Genomic DNA, 22,675 nt, shown 5'->3' on the forward strand with positions numbered 1-22,675 from the left:
ATAAAAAATAAAAAGAAAGAGATTATTTATTTTCCCAAACCTACTGCTTACCCTGCCAGCCTCAGAATTATGCCCTGTTTAAAATGCTGTCCAGTTTCTCTCCTCTTTACAGGAGGAATTCCCTCACAAACCTACTATGGTCTGGTTCTGACAGATGTGCATACTTTAGTGTTACGGGCTGAATTAGGTAACCCTAAAATTTAGATATTGAAGTCCTAACCCTGAGTTAATTCAAAATGTGACTGTATTTGGAGATAAGTCCTTTATGGAGGTGATTAAGTGTATTTTATTTTATTATTTTTTTCGCTTTATTTTTTTATCTTTTATTTTTTTAATTGCATTTTAGGTTTTGTGGTTCATGTGAAGAACATGCAAGATTGTTGCATAGGTACACACATGGCAGTGTGATTTGTTGCCTTCCTCCCCATCACCTATATCTGGCATTTCTCCCCATGATGTCTCTCCCCAATTCCCCACCCTCTGCTGTCTCTCCCCTATTTCCCCCCCGACAGATCCCAGTGTGTGATGTTCCGCTTCCTTTGTCCATGTGTTCTCACTGTTCAACACCCACCTATGAGTGAGAACATGTGGTGTATTTCAATATAAAGAATGTAACTGAATTGTTTGTAACTCAAAGGATAAATGCTTGAGGGGATGAATACCTCATTTTCCGTGATGTACTTATTTCACATTGCATGCCTGTATTAAAACATATCAGGTATTCCACAAATATATATTCCTGTTCTGTACCCATAGAATGAAAAAAATAATAAAAATTTAGTAAATAAATAAGGCCTAGAGCGGATTCTAATCTAATCTGCTTATAAGAAGAGGAAAATTGGGCAGAAAAGAGATACCAAGGATGAACTTGCACAGAGGAAAGAGCATGTGAGGACAGAGAGAAACACAGTCATCTGCAAACCATAGAGGGAGGCCTCAGGAGAAACTAAATCTGCCAAAACCATGATATTGAACTTCTCACCTCCAGAACTGTGAGAAAAATTTTGGTTGTTTAAGGTATTCAGTCTGTGGTATTTGTTATCTTAGCCTAAGCTAACTACTGCATTTGGAGGGAGACAGACAGATAGAGGAAGGTGGATACCCAAGCTTTTAACATAGTGCTTAATAAAAGGTCTACTGTAGTTTAGCTTAGTCAAAATACTTTGTTAGCTTTGAGGGCAATGGGTGTTATTGTATCTTGACACAGGGGCATAAAAAAACGCAAATATCAGGGCCACTGAACATTCCAGGTTGAGTAATGATTAATTTTTACACTTAAAAATGATAAGAGATTTAGGTCAAAAGACAAAAATGTGTTCAGAGCATTAATACTTCCTAATCCAAATATCAAGAATGTTCCACACTCCTCAGCCACTCAATTCATATACAGTTGCCTTTACAGTACAGGATAATAATTACATCCACATTTGGTATAGGTGGGAAGAGATGGAAACTGCCTTTTCTATTATTAACACAGTAAATAACAAAGGTAGGAGCTGTTGGAAAAAGTGTATCCAAAGCTTTCATTAGTGCATACACAAAACCACATTGAAATCCTCTGAGGAGATTTTAAAAACATTTCTATTCAAGCTTATTTGGATAATGTGATACACAAACCATGAGAATAATACCTAATGTGTCATTTAATACTGAATGTAGACTAAACAGTTTTCAATTTATAAAATAAATCTTGATATAATCTCAGCTTTAATATTGCCATGTTGCTGTTGCTGCTGTGATGGTGAAATACTATATTATTATCATACGATGTAATTTAATGTCTTCTAAATGCATCTTCCTTTGTCAACATCTTGTTCATTTTATAATTTACAGTTCTGTTATGGTGAGGTAACTCATATCTTGAATATAGTGCTAAAATGATGGAGTGCTTCCATTTTTGCTCAGCAATTGATCTTTTAAATTTTTGTATTTTCTCATATTATTCATGTTTATTGGCTTAATGTTAGTATAAAGAATTCTCAATTTTACAGTGGTTACTTTCATAGTTTATTAAGATATTCCTTTGCCCCCACCATCCCTCTTCATTATAACATAACAATGACTAACTGATTTTAATTGAAATTTCAAATTCGTTAACACTAAAATATGTCAATGCACCAAACCATAAATTACCTCCCTGCTCTTAAGCACGTGCTTTACAACAGTCAACATCTGCATGAAAAGAGAGAACAAGGGTTAATCATCGAAGTACTGCATGTTCTCAATGAATATAGCAGACCTCAGTATGATGAAGGGAATGATTTCTGGTCCATTTAGCCAGTCTATCAAATTCAACCATATTTCCTACCTACTAAGTTTTCATAGATCTTATCTGAATGGCTTATAGCAGGACCCCAACTAGTAACTGCTTATTTCTTCCCTCTTTTGATTATAATATTTTTGTTCATGTAGGCAGGGCCAGGTATCTTTCAATCTTTACATATACTGCGCTAGAATCTGGTGTTTCCTTACCTCATCTAATTGGAGGCTAGTCAAGACTCTCACTTTCGGATTAGAGATTAACTTTGGCCACAAAAGAGCTTGAAAGAGTACTGAAAGGGAGGACTGGAGTAAGAGTCTTCCTCTTCAGGACTGAGGTAAGAGCTGATGTGTGGGTAGGAGGGTTAAACAATCCTTTCAGAGATTCTAGCAGGCAATTTGCTTGAATACATTTTAGATCTTGAAAAGGAATACCAATGGGGCCTGAAGACATTTCCCTGAAAAGTTTACAACTCTCAAAACTGCTTTTGCAAATGTGGTTTTTGAAATAAAAGTATAAACATGTTTTCTAACACGGTGAAACCCCGTCTCTGCCAAAAATACAAAAAATTAGCCAGCCATGTTGAAGTGTGCCTGTAGTCTCAGCTACATGGGAGGCTGAGGCAGGAGAATTGCTTGAACCAGGGAGGCAGAGACTGCCATGGGTGGGCCGAGATCACGCCACTGCACTCCAGCCTGGGCGACAGAGCAAGACTCTATCTCAAAAAAAAAAAAAAAGAAAAAGAAAAAGAAAAAAAATTCACAAATAGTATTGTAAATATCGAAAATAATCACAATATAGATGTTGTGAATATGAATATGTTGATTTTTCTACCTTTAAAAAAACAGTAAATATACTTATTTTTACAGAGTGCTCGAGTCCCAACCCTAAACCCCACACAAAACAGGGTCAGAGTTTTAGGCAGTAAGTGGGACGGTGTCAGCCAGGTAGAGATGCTAATGTCGCAGTCCCAGCATGGGAATGGAGGCAGAACCACTGACCCCTGAATGACTGAAGCACATCAAGCAAATAGATGGAGCTGCCTACACAACCGTTTCATTTTCCAAATCCAGAGTATCTGCTTCTGCAGTGATTGAAATCCCACGCTTTACTCCCCTATTTAAAGTATTCTCCTGGAAGAATGTCCTGGAAATTATTCTGTGTTTGTTTTCCATATAGTTTTAAGCAATGCTTCTATCCCCCACAGTACGCTAGATACCAGATGAAATAGCTATGCCAGTATAGATTATAATAATATATTATCCTGCATTTATACACACTTTATCCCATTCTCTAGCATGAAGGATCAAGATAAGTATAATTTCAAGTTGGAAGCCATGGTTTTCTATTTTTTTCCAGCTTAGTTTACACAGAACTTTACTGTGTATGAATAGATTTGTTTCTCTGAGTGATCTGAGAAGAAAATAAATGACCATTCTGTTTCTTATCATGTATTTTTGCATGTTATCATGCTTTTACAAATGAGTGTGTTCTTTTTCAGTGATCAGTACTATTCTTTAAATATAGTATATGTATGTTAAAGGTTTAGAATACAAGGCAGTGATGGTCAATTAATGGCCCTCAACATGTAAGTGCTTCTAAAAGCTATTCATTATGATTCCAGATTTGTTGAGACTACCAACAAGTCAAGAGTGCCTATACTATTATTAAGAATGATTTAGCCTTCCCAGAGGCACCTTACATCTCTAGACTATTGAAAGTTTTTGAAACTGTCATCAAAATGAGTTAACTGTGTTCAATAATAATTTTCTAAGAGGTCGTATTCATAATTACAGCCCTAAAAGGGAATTTTAAAAACCCTTCTCATGGAAAGTTGTCAAGTTGAAATCTGTTTATATGAATATTTTTCAGGTGGAAGTGAATCCTCCTGGGATAAGGATAAGATGCAGTCTCCATTTGCTGCACCTGGACCTCAACACGGAATTGCTCATCCAGCGCTAGCTGCCCAGACAGGCGTTGGGGGTGCTCCAGCCCTCAATCCACTGCAGCAGAACCACCTGCTAACCAATAGTATGTATACTGGCCTCCCACAACTGGATGTGTTGAATAAAATACTATTCAAGACCTAGTAAAAAGCTTTGGCTGGTAGGGCTTAGTCTATTTATCTTCGATAAGGTTTAACAATTTAATATCAGAAGGGGAGATAAAGAGGGAAAGTGAGTCCCTCTGTTCCTCCCCTTCTGATATTAAATGGTTAAATCTGAAGTACATGTAAAGGTACATTGGTGGTACGTGGAAGGTAGAGGTGCACAGAGTAGAGGTACATGGGAGGCTGTGTAGAATAGTAGTTAAAAATATTGGCAAAAGTCACATAAACTTGTGTTTGCATTCCACTTGATTTGAGTTCTTTTTTCTTTTCTTTTTTTTTTTTTGAGACTGAGTTTTGCTCTTGTTGCCCAGGTTGAAGTGCAATGGCATGATCTCAGCTCATTGCAACCTCTGCCTCCTGGGTTCAAGCGATTCTCCTGCCTCAGCCTCCAAAGTAGCTGGGATTACAGGCAGTTGCCACCATGTCCAGCTATTTTTTTTTGTGTTTTTAGTAGAGATGGAATTTCACCATGTTGGCCAGCCTGGTCTTGAAATCCTGACCTCAGGTGATCCGCCTGCCTTCCCAAATTGCATGAGCCACCGTGTCCGGCCACATGTTTTGAATTCTACATCGTTATTACACATTGGAGAAGTCACCTAACCTTTCCTAGTCTCAGTATCTATAACTATAGATTATGAATACAAATACACCCACTTAAGGGTACTGTAGGATCTCAGAATAACAAAGTAAAAGATGTTAACAGTAAATTGCATATAGTAAGTACTGTATGTATCACAAGTAGTATTATTACTTAGCAATCAATCACACTATAGCTAGTGCATACAAATTTCAGGTTTAGATGATGTTTTAGAGACTTCAAAGACTCACAAGTCTTTCTGCAGCAAAGCAAGTCTTGTGTATATTACTTATGTATATATTTTATTTTTCTTACAAATGGATAATCCAGGAGAGGATTTTATTACTTTCTTCCCTGAGACTTTTATTCTCCCATTATATGTTAGAATTAAGGCAACAGAGGAATTCTGAGACATTTTAATATGATGTTCCAAATCTTAGTGGAATTAATCAGTTATTAAGCATACAAAAATAAGTTACTGTGTGTTACTTTAAAGTGGTTATAATCTCAAGCATAAAATGTCTTGTACAAAATGAAACATTAAGCAAAAGCAAATAAAATAAATGCAAGAAAAGTTATAAATATTATGTTATGAAAAGTTAGAGAAAAAAGACTGATTAAGGTAGATTCAGGTTATAAAGAGGGTAATTTAGAAGACTTTAGTCTGACATCTAAATGACTTGGAAATCGTTACTCCCATCCTTGCAAGTAGAATAAAGATAAACAATCTGAAAATCACTAACTCTTTTTAATGCCATTAGGGTTTGAGGTCACAGAGCCCCACCCTGCTGGAAACTAGAGAGAAAGGCAGAGATAGAAAATCATAGCTCATAACTAGAAGAAGCCACAGCTAGACTCTGGTAGAAACATTTAAAGGGTAATTGAGTAATTGCAGGAGATTCACTAGACCTAGCTCAAAAGACAAAAACTCATGTGGGCCCTGTCTTATGGGGCCCCTACATTTTCCTGAGTTTTATTTCTAGGAGCCCTACCAGATTCTCAGGGTGAAGATCTGAGAAAATTTCCCTCATGTTTCTAGCAAGGGTAAAAGTGAAGTAACAACTTTGAAATATGTTCATAGTGCTCTGTTCTCCTTTAAAAAGGCCCATCCTCAAAGAAAACTATTTTACCAGAGCTTAAACTATTTGGTTTTGCTAGAGCCTAACTGACATGGGGAAAGGGATATACTAACATCCAACCCCCTCTAACTTTTATGTGAGGGGAAAGGAACAGAACAATTCCAGCAGCCTTAGCTTCCTGTGTTACCTAAAGACTTATTGGAGCTAAAAATCACTTGTGAAAGTCACAGCCCAAGGATACAGGCTCACTAAGGGACTAACACCTAATTATAAGATATAGAATGTTTCTTTCCTCACATTTAGCTATCAAAAACAGTAGCGCTCCTGTATAACGAAGGAGGATTACAACTTAAAGAAATGCAATTTTCAGATCCTATTTATGACAGGTTCTCTAGGGAGAAGCAAAAATAAGGAGGACAGAAACAAGATTAGAGGAAAATTTAGACACTAATGGCACAGGCAGTGCAAGCAGTTATGATAGCGTAACTCACAGCCAGATCAGCATAAAACCTATCAATAAAGACCTATTTACTTCAGTCTCCTTTACCTAATACATCATTTCTGGCTTTAAATAAAAAAAAAAAAAAAAAGCAAACATAAACAAAGTCAAGAAACACAATCTGAAGAGACAGAAAAAGGAACAGAACCAAATTCAGTCATAGCTGATATTTTAGAATTATCAGACTGAAAACTAATTAACATACTAAGAGAATGGACAAAATGGACATCATACACAACACATGAGATATTTAATTAGAGAGGTAGAAACCCTAAGAAAAAGATCAAAAGAAAATGCTAGGAATAGAAAAAAAGAACTCTAACAAAATGAAGAATATCTTACATGAAATCATCTATAGAATAGAAACAGCCAAGGAAAGAATCAGTTAGCCTGATATTTCAACACATACTTCCCAAGCTGAAAAAAGGGAAATGATGAGTGAAATAACATAACAGAATGGAATATGGAATATCTAAGAACTGTGTGACAAAGAGAAGAGAAAAATAAGAGAACACAAGTCATATCTGAAATAACGATGACTGAGAATTTTCCAAAATTAATGAGAGACACCAAACCATATATCGTTCAGCAAACACTAAGGAGGATAAATACCAAACTCTGCAAATATCCATATTATATTCCAACTGCAGAAAACTAATGACAAAAAAATCTTGAAAAAAGACAGAAGATATTTTTATTTCCACACAGAAACAAAGATAATAATTACACTGGACTTCTTTTTAGAAACCAGGCAAACAGGAAGAGAGTAGAATGAAATATTTAGAGCACTGAAAAAGAAAACACTGTAAATGTATACCCCTATGATGTACCCATAATAATTAAAAATAAAATAAAATTAAAAGCCCCACAGACATAGAATTCTGTCTCCAGGAAATTTTCCCTTAAAAGGTGAAGGGGAAATAAAAACTTTATCAGACAAAAAAAATTGAGGTAATTTGTTATCATACCAGTGGACCTGTATTGCAAGAAACATTGAAACGTGTTCAGAAAAAAAAGAAAATGATATATCTTGGATAGTTTGATATATGTAAAAAAATGAAGAACACTAGAGGAGGAATAAATTAAGGTAAATTAATTTTTTTAATTTCTTATTTTTTTTTGTCAGTTAGTTTGTAATTTTACAGGATTTCACTCTGTCACCCAGGCTGGAGTGTAGTGGTGTGATCATGGCTCACTGTAGCCTTGACCTCACAGGCTCAGGTGATCCTCTCACCAAGCCCCTCCACCCTACAATATCTGGGACTACAAGCGTGTGCCACCATGCCTAGCTAGCTGATCTTTGTATTTTTCAGTAGAAACAGGATTTTTCCATGCTGCCTAGGCAGGTCTTGAACTCCTGGGCTCAAGAGACCTGCCTGTCTTGGCGCCAAAGTGCTGGGGTTACAGGCATGAACCACCATGACTGGCCAATTTATAAAAATTCTTAATTAATCTAACACATAATAGTTTTTTCAAATAATAAAAGCAACATAAGCAGGAGTAGCAATTCTTGTATCAGATAAAACAGACTGTAAAGAAAAAGCAGTGAAAAAAAGACAAAGAAGGTCATTATATTAATATAATGATAAAAGGATATATCCAACAAGAAGATATTACATTCCTAAATATACCTGCACCTAACTGTGAAGCTACCAGATTCATAAAACAATTACTAGTAGACATAGGAAAAGAGATAGTAACACAATCATAGTGAGAGTCTTCAACACTCCACTGACAGCACTAGACAGAGCATCAACACAGAAAGTGAACAAAGAAACACTAGACTTAAACTGAACTCTAGAACAAATGGACCTAAAAGTATTTACAGAATATTTTACCCAATAAATGTAGAATTTACATTCTTCTCATCAGCACAAGGCACATTTTCTAAGATAGACCATGCATTAGTCCATTTTCATGCTGGTGATAAAGACATACCCAAGACTGGGCAATTTACCAAAGAAGGAGGATTAATGGACTTGCACTTTCACATGGTTAGGGAGGCCTCACAATTATGGTGGAAGGCAAAAGTCACTTCTTACGTGGTAGAGGCAAGAGAGAGAATGAGAACCAAGTAAATATGTTTCTCTTTACAAAACCATCAGATCTCATGAAACTTATTCACTACAGGGAGAACAGTATGGAAGAAACCATTCCCATGATTCAATTATTTCGCACTGGGTCCCTCCCACAACACTTAAGAATTATGGGAATACAATTCAAGATGAGATTTGGGTGGGGACACAGAACCAAACCATATCAGCCCATATGATAGGCCACAAAACATGTCTCAATTTCATTCAGTTCAGCTCAGACTTTGATTATTTTCTGCTTTCTGATATACTTGGGATTGGTTTGCTCATGCTTCTTTAGTTTCTCTAGTTGTGAGATTAGGCTGTTAATTTGAGATCTTTTGAACTATCTGATGTAGGCATATAATGCTATAAACTTCAATAATAACATTGACTAAGGTGTGTCCCAAAGATTCTCATATGTAGTATCTTCAGTCTTACTAGTTACATGGAATTTCTTGATTTCTGCTTTAATTTTATTATTTACCCTAAGTCATTCTGGAGCAGTCTGTTTAATTTCCATGTAATTATATGATTGAATTTTTTAGTATTGATTTCTATTTTTACTATCCTGTTGTCTAAGTGTGGCTAGTATAATTTCACTTTTTTTCAATTTTCTGAGGATTTAAAAAATATTTGATTATGTGGTCAATTTAGAGTATGTACCATGTGCAGATGAGAAGAATGTACATTCTGTTGTCTTTGGTTGTAAAGTTCTATACATGTCTGTTAGGCCCATTTGGTCAAGTGTGAGTTCAGGTTTTGAATATTTTTGTTAATTTTATGCTTCGATGATTTTTCCAGTACCGTCAGTGTAATGTTGAAGTCTCTCACTACTATAGTGTGTAAATCCAAGTTTCATTATAGGTCTCTAAGAACTTGCTTTATGAATCTGGATGCTCCTCTGTTGAGTATATATTTATTTACGATATTTAGGTCTTCTGGGTGAATTAAACCCTTTATTATTATGTAATGATCTTTTTCTTTTTTGATCTAACCCCAGTAAAAATATAAAGGAATCCATGATTTTGTTATTTGAAAAAAATAATAAGATATATAGATCACTAGCTAGAATAATAAAGATACAAAAGAGAGAAAATCCAAAAAAACACAGTTACAGATGACAAAGGGGACATTACCACTAACCCACAGAAGTACAAAAAATCCTTGGAGACTTACTATAAACACCTCTGTGCACACAAACTAGAAAATCTAGAAGAAACTAGAAGAAATGGATATATTTCTGAAAATATACAACATCCTAAGACGAGACAAAAAAGAAATTGAATATCTGAATAGATCAATAATGAGTTCCCAAATTGAAGCAGTAATAAAAAGCTTACCAAACAAGAAAATCCAATGGCTAGATGGATTCACAGCTGAATTATATTAGATGTAGATAAGAAGGGCTGGTACCATTTATGTTGAAACTATTCCAAAAATTGAGGAGGAGGGACACCTTTCTAACTTCTTCTATGAGGCTAGGATCATCCTGATACCAAATCCTTTCAGATACACACCAAAAACAGAAAAAGAAAAAAAGAAAAGTTCAGGCCAATATCCTTGATGAACACAGATGCAAAAATCCTCAAGAAAATACCAGCAAACCAAATTGAGCAACACTTAAAAAGCCTATCCACCATGATCAAGTATGCTTTATCCTTGGAATGCAAGGTTGACTTAATATATGCAAATAAATACATGTGATTCATCATATAAACAGAAGTAAAAACAAAAACCACATGGTTTTCTCAATAGATGCACAAAGGGCTTTTGGTAAAATTCAAGATCCTTCATGTTAAAAATCCTCAGTAAACTAGGATTTGAAGGAGCTACCACAAAATAACAAGAGCTATCTCTGACAAACCCACGGCCAACATCACACTGAACTGGCAAAAGCTGGAAGCATTCCCCTTGAAAACCAGCAAAAGGCAAGGATGCCTTATCTCACCACTCTTATTCAACATAGTACTGGAAGTCCTGGCCAGAGCAATGAGGCAGGAGGAAGATATCAAAGATGTCCAAAAAGGAAGGAAGGATGTCAAACTATCCCTAATATCAAATTATATAATTCTATATCATGGAATTAACCTAAATGCCCATCAACAGTAAACTGGATAAAGAAAGTGTTGTACATATACACCATAGAATACTGCACAGCTATAAAAAAGAATTAGATCATGTTCTCTGCAGCAGCATTGATGGAGCTAGAGGCCATTACCACAAGAAAATAATGCAGGAATAGAAAACAAAATACCGCATATTTTCACTCAAAACGGGGAGCTAAACCATGAGACACATGAACACAAAAAGGAAAACAACAGACACTTGGGCCTACTTCAGGGTGGAGGGCTAAAGGAGAGAGATGATCAGAAAATATTCCTATTAGGTACTATGCTTATCACTTGTATGAGTAAATAATCTGTACACCAAACCCCCATAACACACAATTTACCTATATAGCAAACCTGCACATATACCCCTTAACCTAAAATAAAAGTTTTAAAAAGGTCTGAATAATTTTTTTGGGGGGTGGGTGGGTCTCTTACTGTTGCCTGGGCTAGAGTCCAGTGGCATCATCTCGGCTCACTGCAATCTCTGTCTGCCAGGTTCAAGCGATTCTTCTGCCTCAGCCTCCTGAGTAGCTGGGGTTGCAGGCACCAACCACCATGCCTGGCTAATTTTTTTTTCCAGTAGAGATGGGTTTCACTACATTGGCTTGGCTCGTCTTGAATGTCTGACCTCATGATCCACCCTCCTTGGCATCCCAAAGTGCTGAGATTAAAGTATTGAGTCACCATGTCTGGCCTCAATAAATATTTAGAAATCAAAGTTATATGAAATATCGTCTCAGGCCACAGTGGAATAAAACCAGAAATGAACTGCCAAAGGAACCCTCAACACTATACAAGAACATAGAAATTAAATAATCTGATTTTGAAAGATTTTTGGTTTAACAATAAGATCAAGATGGAATTTTAAAAAGTATTCAAAATGAATGGTAATACTGACACAACTTATTAAAACAGCTGGGATACAGAAAAAACAGAGCCACAAGGAAAGTTTATAGTGCTAAACGTCTACATCAAAAAGTCTGAAAAGTCACAAATTAACAACCTGACATTATACCTCAAGGAACTAGAGGAACTAGCTCAAACCAAACCCAAAGCTAGTGGAAGAAAAGAAATGACAAAGATTAGAGAAGAACAACAACAAAAAAAATTGATACAAAAATGAAAAAGATAAATGAAAAAAACGTTGGTTCTTGGAAAAGATAAGCAGAATCAACAGAACCTTAGCTAGACTAACTAAGAAAAGAAGAGAGATGATTCAAATAAGCTCAATTAGAAATAAAAATAAAGATATTACAACTAACACTACAGAAATACAAAAGATTATTTGAGACTACTATGACCACCTCTATGCACACAAACTAGAAAACCTAGGGGAAATGGATGAATTTCTGGAAATATACAACCCTTCTAGCTTGAATCAGGAAGAAACAGAAATCCTCAACAGACCAACAACAGGCACTGAGATTGAATCAGTAATTTAAAAATTGCCAATGAAACAAAAGTCCAGGGTTAGAGGGATTCAAAGCCAAATTCACTGGACCTTCATAGAAATGGTACCAATCCTACTGAAACATTTCCAAAATATTGAGAAAGAGAGAATCCCCTCCAATTCATTCTGTGAAGCTAGCATCACCTTGTTACCCAAGCAAGGAAAGCACATAACCAAAAAAAAGATAACTACAGACCAATATCCCTGATGAACCTAGATGAAAAAATCCTCAATAAAATATGAGCAAACCAAATCCAATAGCACAACATCAAAAAGAAAATACATCATGATCAAGTGGGTTTCATCCCAGGGATGCAGGGATGGGTCAATGTATGCAAGTCAAGAAATGTGATTCACCATCTAAACATAATTTAAAACCTAATGCATCTGATTATCTCAATAAATGGAGAAAAAGAATTAAATAAAAACAAGCATTCATTTATTATAAACACCCTCAACAAATCAGGCATTGAAGGAACATAACTTAAAATTATGAAAGTCATCTATGGCAGACCCACAGCCAACATCATACTGGAAGGGTATACACCGGTGGCATTCTACCCCCAAGAACTGGAACAAGAGAATGTTGCCCACTTTTACCACTCCGATACGATATAGTACTTGAAGTCCTAGCCAGAGCAATCAGGCAAGAGAAAGAAAGCAAAGACATCCAAATAGGAAAAGAGCATGTTAAAATATCTATCTTCACTGACAACATGATTCTATACCTAGAAAGCCCTATAGACTCTATCAAAGGATTTCAAAACATGTTAAATGACTTTACTAAATTTCAGGATACAAAATCAACATACAAAAATGTGTACCAGTTCTATACACCAATAAGATTCAAGCTGAGAGCCAAATTAGGAATGCAATTCTATTTACAATGATCACAGAAATGTAAAATATCTAGGAATACATCTAACCAATAAGTTGAAAGATCTCTACAAGGAGAACTACATAACACTCCTGAAAGAAATTATATATGACACAAACAAATGGAGAAACATTCCATGCTCATGGATTGGAAGAATCAGTATTGCTAAAATGGCCATACTGCCCAAAGCCGTCTACAGACTCATTACAATTTCTATCAGACTACCAATGCCATATTTTTTACAGAATTAACAAACAAACTATTATAAAATTCATATGGAAGAAAAAAATTGGTCAGAATAGCTAAAGCAATTCTAAACAAAATCAACAAAGGTGGAGAACTATCACATTACTGGATTTCAAATTATACTACAATGATATAGTAACTAAAACAGCATTGTACTGATATGAATATAGATGTATAGACCAATGGAACAGAATAGAGAACCCAGAAACAGAGCTGATTTTTAACAAAGCATTCAAAAGCATAAATTGGGGAATGTACACCCTATTCAACAAATGATGCTGGGAAAGTTGGATAGCCACATGTAGAAAATGAAATTAGATGTCTTTCACCAAATAGAAAATAAACTCGAGATGGATTAAAGACATAAATCTAAGACTTCGATTAATAAAAATTCTAAAAGAAAACCTAGAAAAAAACTCTTCTAAACATAGGCCTAGACAAAGAACTCGTGATTAAGACCCTAAAAGCAAATGTAATAAAAATAAATAAATAAATAAATGGGGCCTAATTAAACAAACAAACAAAAAGCTTCTGCACAGCAAAAGTAATAATCTTCAGAATAAATAGTCAACTCACAGAATGGCAGAAAATGTTTGCAAATTCTTCATCTAACAAAGGACTGATACCCAGAATCTACAAAGAACTCAAACAAATCAGGAAGGCAAAAGCAATACCATCAAAAAAGTAGGCAAATGATATTAGTAGACACTTATCAAAAGTACATATACAGGAAACACAATTCAAAACCACAGTTTCTTATTTGATACTGCCTTACTCCTGCAAGAATGGCCATAATCAGTAAATCAAACAATAATAGATGTTGGTGTGGGTGCAGTGAAACGGAAGCACTTCTACACTGCTGGTGGGAATGTAAACTAGTACAACCACTATGGAAAACAGTGTGGAGATTCTTTAAAGAACTAAAGGTAGAACTATCATTTGATCCAGCAATCCCACTACTGGGTATCTACCCAGAGGAAAATAAATCATTATACAAAGAAGATAACTGCATTTTTAGCGGCACAATTCACAATAGCAAAAATATGGAACCAGCCCAAATGCTCATCAATCAAAAACTGGATAAAGAAATTGTGATATAATTATATATTTTATATGTGGGTGTGTACATATATATATATACATATATATATACACATATATGCATATATACACATATATATACATACACACACACACACACACACATATATATATATATATAAATACTATTCAGCCATAGAAAGGAAAAATTAACTGCATCCACAGCAGCCTAGATGGAACTGGAGATTATTATTCTAAGTGAAGTAACTCAGGAATGAAAAACCAAAATATTCTATGTTATCACTCATAAGAGAGAGGTAAATAATAAGGATGCAATGGCATAAGAATGATACAATGGACTTTGGGGACTCTGTGGAAAATGTGTGAGGTGGGTGAGGGGTAAAAGACTGTAAATTGGGTTCAGTGTTTACTGCTTGGGTGATGGGTGCACCAAAATCTCTGAAATCACGAATAAAGTACTTAATAATGTAACCGAATGCCACCTGTTGTCCAAAAACCTATGGAAATAAGAAACAAGATATACAAATGACCAAGAGCCTATGCGAAAATGCTCAACATTACTCATCAATAGGAAAATGCAAATTAAGCTAACAGAGAGATGGTGCCTTACCACAGCCAGAATTGGCATTATTAAATTTTTTAAAAAAACAATAGATGCTGGCATGGATGTAATGAAAAGGGAACACTTATTACACTGCTGATGGGAATGTAATTTAGAATAGCCTCTATGGAAAACAATATGGAGATTTCTCAAAGAACTAAAAGCAGATCTACCATTCAATCCAGCAGTCTTTCTACTGTGCGTGTATCCAAAAGAAAAGAAGTCATTATATCAGAAAGACACCTGCACTTGTGTGGTTACCACAGCATAATTCACAATTGCAAACATATGGAATCAACCTAAGTGCTTATCAGCTGATGATTAAAGATAATGTGTTATATGTATTCACCATGGAATACTATACAGTCAGAAAAAGAAGAAATTAATAACCTTTGCAGTCACTTGGATGGAGCTGAAGTCGATCATTTTAAGTGAAGTAACTCAGGAATGGAAAAGCAAGTACTATATATTCTTACTTATAAGTGGGATTTAAGTTACATGTATGCAAAGAAATACTGAGTGGTAGGATGGACATTGTAGAATCAGAAGGGAGGAGTGAGGAACAAAAAGCTGTACTATGGGTACAGTGTACACTTCTCAGGTGACAGGTGCACTAAAATCTCAGATTTCACCACTATAGAATTCATCCATGTAACTAAAAGCTATCTGTACCCCCAAAGCTATTGAAATACCAACTATAACAAGAAAAAGTAATTTTACGAAGGACGTATTGGGTGATTATACCTGCGGATAAGTGAAATAAATGAGAGCATTGTTGTAAAGGATTGAAAGGAGAAATTGAGAATTGAGAATATTCTGTTATAAGGCATTTGTAGTACTCCTGAAGTAGTATAGTGATATTTTCAAATGGAATAAGACTAATTGTAAATACATATTGAAAACTTTAAGACAACCACTGAAAAACATTAAAATTTTTAATGGTTTAATTTTTAAGATATTACAATTTTTAATAAAAATTTAAAATTACTCTTCAATTTATATTGAACATTCACCAAAAGAGGCCACATTCTGGGCCACAAAATATATTTTAATGTATTTAAAAGAATGAAAATTAGACAAAGTATGCTTTCAGTCATAGTGGAATTAAATGAGAAACCAATAACAAAGACAGTTGTAAAGTCAAATATACTTGTAGATAAAACAGTACACTTGTACATACCACATGAATCAAAGAAGATCCCTCAAGAAAAATTTAGGAGTATTTTAAAGTAAATGACAATGAAAATATTATTTATCCAAATTCATAGGATGTAGCAAAAGCAGTGCTTAGAGGAAAATACATAGCATTGAATTAATTAATATATTAAAAAGAATAAAGAGGTTAAATCAGTAACCACAGATTCCACTTCAGGAAAATGAAAAGATAAAACATTAAATTGAAAGCAGAAGAACATTAACAATAATTATTAGTATAGAAATGGATAAGATTAAAAACAGAAAATCAACAGAGAAAAATCAATGAAACCAAAAGCTGCTTCATTGACAAGACAAATGCAATTTATAAACTCCTAGGCAGGCTAACTAAGAAGAAGAGAGAAGATGCAAATTACTAGTATCAGAAAAGAAAGAGAGGCCATCACTATTTATCCTATGACATTAAAATGATAATATAGCAATACTCAACAACTCTATACCCACAAATTTGATAACTTGGATGAAATGAGCCAATTTTTTGAAAGATACAATCTACCAATACTCACACAAGAAGAAACAGATCATCTGAAAAGGCCTATACATATTAGAGAAATTGAATCTGTAATTAAAACCCTTCCACAACAGAAAGCACCATGTTCAAATGGATTTACAGGTAAAGTCTACCAAACATTTAAAGAAGAAAATATACCAATTAGCTACAATCTCTTCCAGAAGATAGAAGCAGAAGGAATATTTTCTAATTCATATATGAGATCAGAATTATCCAAATACCAAAATACCAGAGAAAGACAACATAGGAAAGGGAAACTACAGACCAGTATCTCTTGATGTGCATAATGCAAAAATTCTGAAAACAGAATAGTAAATTAAAGTCAATATTGTATAGCAAAAATTGCCCACCATGACTAAGTGGAATTTATTCCAAGTATGCAATGGTAACTCAACATTGGAAAATCAATTAATGTAATCTGTTACATCAGTAGGCAAGAGAATAAAAATAATATGATACTAACAGTTGATGCAGAAAAGGTTTTTGAGAAAATACAATACCCATTCATAATAAAAACTCTTAGAAAAAAATAGGAATAGAGGAGAACTGCCTCAACTTGTTAAAGAACATCTATAAAAACCTACTGCTGACATCTGCTGGAAGCTTTTCTCTTGAGATCACAAAAAAGGAAAGGATATTCCTGCTCATCATTTCTATTCATCATTGTACTGGGGGCCTTAGCTAGTGCAAAATGACAAGAAAAGAAATAAAATGTATGCAAATTAGGCAAGAAAAATTTGCATTCATCCAAAAACTTCACAAGAATTTACAAAGAAGACTCCTAGAACTAATAAAACATTATAGTAAGGTTGTGGGATACAAAATTAACATACAAAATCAACTGCTTTCTTATAAACCAACAATGACCATTGCAATTTGAAATTAAAAACACATCTTAAGTGAAACAACTCTAAAACAGAAAGTCAAAAATTTATAAGTGGGAACTAAATAATATGTACACATGGACATAGTGTAGAATAATAGATATTGGAGACTTGGAAGGATGGGACAGTGGGAAGGGCATGAGGTAGGAGAGAAAATACTTAATGGGTACAGTGTACATTTTTTAGGTGATGATTACACTAAAAACCTAGACTTCACCACTACGGAATATATCCATGTAACTAAACTGCACTTGTACCACTTAAATTTGTACAAATAAAAACACAAAATTGTTCAAGTTACCAACAAAAATTGAAATTATTAAATATAAACCTAGCAAAATATATATAACATTATTAGAATAACTACTACAGAACTCTGATGAAAAATATCCAGAAATACACAAATAACTGGAGAGATATGTTCATGGATAGGAAGATTCAACATCATTAGAAAAGCAGTTCTTCCCAACTTGATCTGTAGTTTTAATGTATTCCCAATCAGAATCCAAAGAAGTTGTTTTATGGTTATTCACATAGTGTTTCCAACATTTATAAGGAAAGTAAAAGACCCAAAATAGCCAGCAAAGTATTAAATAAGAAAAAATGTAGTGGACTGATACTACCATACTTCACTATTTACTCTAAAGTTACAGTAATCACAATAGTGTTATTTTGGCAAAAGAACTGACAAATAGATTAATATTAATAGAATAGTATAGAAAGCCTAGAACTATATCCACACAAAGATAGTCAATTGGTATTTGATGGAGGAACAAAGAGAATTCAATAGTAGGATCATAGCATTTTTCAACAAATTACAGTGGAACAATTGGGATATCACATGCAAAGAATGAACCTAGACACAGACCATCTGCCCTTCACAAAAATTAACTCAAAATGATTATATACCTAAATTTAAATTGCAAAACTCTGGATCTATTATAAGATAACATCAGAGAAAATCTAGGTGATCTTGGGTTTGACAATGAGATTTTAGATACAATATCAAAAGCATAAACCTTAAACTAATCAGTTGAATTTCATTAAACTTAAAAACCACTCCATGAAGCACACTGTTAAGAGAATGAAAAGACAAACAACAGAATGGGAAAAAGTGTTTGCACAACTCATATATGATAAAGGACTGATAGATATACGAAGAGCTTTTAATCTCAACAATAAGAAATAACCAAATTTAAAAGTGGACAAAAGACCTTAAAAGACACCTTATCGATTAAGACACAGATGGCAAATAAGCATATGAAAACATCTTCAATATAATATGTCATTAAGGAATTGCAAATTAAAACAACTAGGAGATACCCATACACACCTGTTGAATGAAAAGCCAATAGGCAAATGAAAAGCCACAGGAAGACTGGTTGGGAAGATAGGGTACTTGTATCAAGGGATTAATGCCTGGTAGTCATCGTAGAAATGACAAAATATTTCAGAAGTCAGCGTGCCTTGGAAATCAAATCAGTGTGTGATTTAGATAGACAATTAGAGGATTACTAAAGTTTGTACCTTTCATGGCTAGAAGGAGGTGCTGCTATGCAATTACATAACATCCAAAATTGTCAACCTCAATTGCTCAGAAAGATTTGGAGTAACATGAACTTTCAGTTTGTTGTTCATGGGAATGCAAAATGGTGTAGTGACTTTGGAAGACACATTGGGCATTTTTTTTACAATGGTAAACATAGTCCTGTATTTATACAAATCACACAAAAATCTATACACCAAAGTTTATAGTAACTTTATTCATAATTTTTTAAAATTGGAAACAACCAAGATATCCTTTAATAGGTGAATTCATAAACCAACTGTGGTATATATGTACTATGGAACCATATTTAGCAATAAATACAAATGAGCTGTCAAACCTTGAAAAGACTTGGATGAACCTGAAGTGCAAATTGCTAAGTTAAACAGGTCAGTCTGAAAAGGCTAAATAGTGTGTGATTCTAACTAGATAGCATTCAGGTAAAGGCAAATCTATAGAGCCCAAAAAGACCAGTGGTTGCCAGAGGCTGGGAGGAGGGATACAAAAAGTGACCTCTGCTGTAAACTCTGGACTGCAGTTAATATTAATACATCAATACCGATTTGTCAAATATAGCTATGTAACAGATTATTACAAGACATTAATATGAGGGCCAACTGTGTGATGGCAGAGTGGAGGTATAAGGAAATTCTCTGTAATTTCCGCTAATGTTTTCTGTTAAAATAAGAGTGCTCTAAAACCAGTCTATTTATTTATTTATTTATTTATTTATTTATTTACTTTTTATTGTATTTTAGGTTTGGGGGTACATGTGCAGAACATGCAAGACAGTTGCATAGGTACACACATGGCAGTGTGTTGTGCTTCCTTTCTCCCCTTCACCCACATTTGGCATTTCTCCCCAGGCTATCCCTCCCCACCTCCCCCTCCTGCTGGCCCTCCCCTTTTCCCCGAAATAGACCCCAGTGTTTAGTACTCCCCTCCCTGTGTCCATGTGTTCTCATTTTTCATCACCCTTCTATGAGTGAGAATATGCGGTGTTTCATTTTCTGTTCTTGTGTCAGTTTGCTGAGGATGATGTTCTCCAGATTCATCCATGTCCCTACAAACGACACGAACTCGTCATTTCTGATTGCTGCATAATATTCCATAGTGTATATGTGCCACATTTTCCCAATCCAGTCTATCATCAGTGGGCATTTGGGTTGATTCCAGGTCTTTGCTATTGTAAACAGTGCTGCAACGAACATTCGTATGCATGTGTCCTTATAGTAGAATAATTTATAATCCTTTGGATATATACCCTGTAATGGGATTGCTGGGTCAAATGGAATTTCTATTTCTAAGGCCTTGAGGAATTGCCACACTGTCTTCCACAATGGTTGAACTAATTTGCACTCCCACTAGCAGTGTAAAAGTGTCCCTTTTTCTCCACATCCTCTCCAGCATCTGTTGTCTCCAGATTTTTTAATGATCGCCATTCTAACTGGCGTGAGATGGTATCTCAATGTGGTTTTGATTTGCATCTCTCTGATGACCAGTGACGATGAGCATTTTTTCATATGATTGTTGGCCTCATATATGTCTTCTTTCGTAAAGTGTCTGTTCATATCCTTTGCCCACTTTTGAATGGGCTTGTTTGTTTTTTTCCTGTAAATCTGTTTGAGTTCTTTGTAAATTCTGGATATCAGCCCTTTGTCAGATGGGTAAACTGCAAAAAATTTTTCCCATTCTGTTGGTTGCCGATCCACTCTAGTGACTGTTTCTTTTGCCGTGCAGAAGCTGTGGAGTTTGATCAGGTCCCATTTGTCTATTTTGGCCTTTGTTGCCAATGCTTTTGGTGTTTTATTTTTTAAAGGGAAGGGCAGTTTATATAGGCAAATCAACTGGATGAGGAAGGCAGATTCCAGAGAGAAGCATTAACGTGAGTGAAGGCTAACGTGAATTCAAACTGTGGATGTAAATAGCCCAGTGGGGCTAGAGTACAGCATACATAGATGAATATCATGAAACATTACAACCAGAAAGGTAATTTTGGATGAAATAAAATGCTTGTATTTTATTCTAGTAGCAGTAACTAGTCACTGGAAGTCTTAAAATGGGAGTGGAAAGGCAGATGAAAAGCCAGAGGAAGACCAATTGGGAAGATAGCTTACTTGTATCAAGGGATTAATGCCTGGTAGTCCCTGTAGAAATGACAAAATATTACAGAAGTCAACGTGACTTGGAAATCAAATCAATGTGTGATTTAGATAGAGAATTAGAGCATTACTAAAGTTTGTACTTTTCATGGCTAGAAGGAGGTGCTGCTATGCACTTACATAAAAATTATAGGAGTTGCTGAAATATCAAGATGCATTAGAAATTATTCTTATAAGCCGTATGCTGTGGCTCGTGCCTGTAGTCCCAGTACTTTGGGAGACCAAGCTGGGTGGATCACTTGAGGTCAGGAGTTCGAGACCAACCTGGCCAACATGGTGAAACTCTGAACTAAAAATACAAAAATTAGCTGGGCATCGTGGCACATGCCTGTAATGCCAGCTACAGTGAGACTCCACCTCATAAAAAAAAAAGGAATTATAGTAACTTGCATAATGCCCATGAGGTCAATAGGAAAAGAGAGAACTCATTTGGTGTTTTTTTTTAAGATTTGTCTTTATTACCATATTATTAAAAAGCTATGTGTGTATCTGGCGTGTGACTAAGTGAGCCATATTGCTGGTGTAGTGTGTACTACTAATGGCTTTTAATTGTATGTGTTCAGTTTTGGAAAAGTTTGGCTATCACAATTCAGTATTTGCATATGCTTTCCATGGAGAACTCATGTGGGTCACTGTTAAACTGGCGTGTAATATAAGTACTGGAGTAAGCTTAGAGTAAAGTCTAGGGCATTATAGTCAATTGACAGTTATTGCAGGTCATGATGTCAAAGTATGAGTTTTAAACCTTTCATGGTTATTTGAAATGTTTGTTGTATTAGATTTTAAAACTGACTGCCAATGGACTGTTAAATTCTTTTTGTAGTACGCATTTAGTTTGCATGTCAATTGGACTTTAAGTAGGCCTATTTTTTATTATTGCCAGATGGTGTCTAGGTGATGCTGAAAATCTTTGGAGAATGAGGAAAGATTATTACACTGTTAAGGGAAGTGTAAATTGAACAAAAGCTTATTTGAATAGTAAAGGGAAGCACTGATGGCTACTATTCATCTAAGATTGATCAATTTGTTACTGAAGCCGTGTACACAAAGAAGGACTGAAGCTTATAATTACCTTGGGCTTGTGGTAAATGATAGCCTCATTTGGAAACCTACTTAGGTCATTGATTGTTGTTATTATGTTGATCATAATGTTAAGGCTTCAGGAGAAAGACAAACAGTGATTAGTTTAATATATATTGTAAAATATCATTATTGCTTAAGCTATATGATAATTTAAGCATAAAAATGCCTATGTACCTAAGTACTTATAGAAGGCTAACGGAAAACATGCTTCTAGTTTAAAAGGGAATTAATTCTACATACAAATGAGATTATGCAGTGTTTGTCTTTCTGTGTTTGGCTTATTTTGCTTTGCTTAATGTTCTCCAGAATGATAAGTGTTCGAGGTGA

General features: G+C 34.9%; 1 protein-coding gene across 13 annotated transcripts in view; it reads left to right on the forward strand.

The window, feature by feature from the left end:
• DACH2 (dachshund family transcription factor 2) overlaps window positions 1-22,675 on the forward strand; it is a 647,423-nt gene that overhangs the window by 510,877 nt on the left and 113,871 nt on the right. For all 13 annotated transcript variants that reach the window (XM_035288190.3, XM_008989565.4, XM_035288191.3 and 10 more), the window contains one exon: window positions 4,133-4,291. In XM_035288190.3, coding sequence (XP_035144081.1) covers window positions 4,133-4,291 — 159 coding nt within the window. The remainder of the gene's footprint in view (window positions 1-4,132; window positions 4,292-22,675) is intronic.

Source organism: Callithrix jacchus, chromosome X (genome assembly GCF_049354715.1).
Source record: "Callithrix jacchus isolate 240 chromosome X, calJac240_pri, whole genome shotgun sequence".
Classification (NCBI taxonomy): Eukaryota; Metazoa; Chordata; class Mammalia; order Primates; family Cebidae; genus Callithrix; species Callithrix jacchus.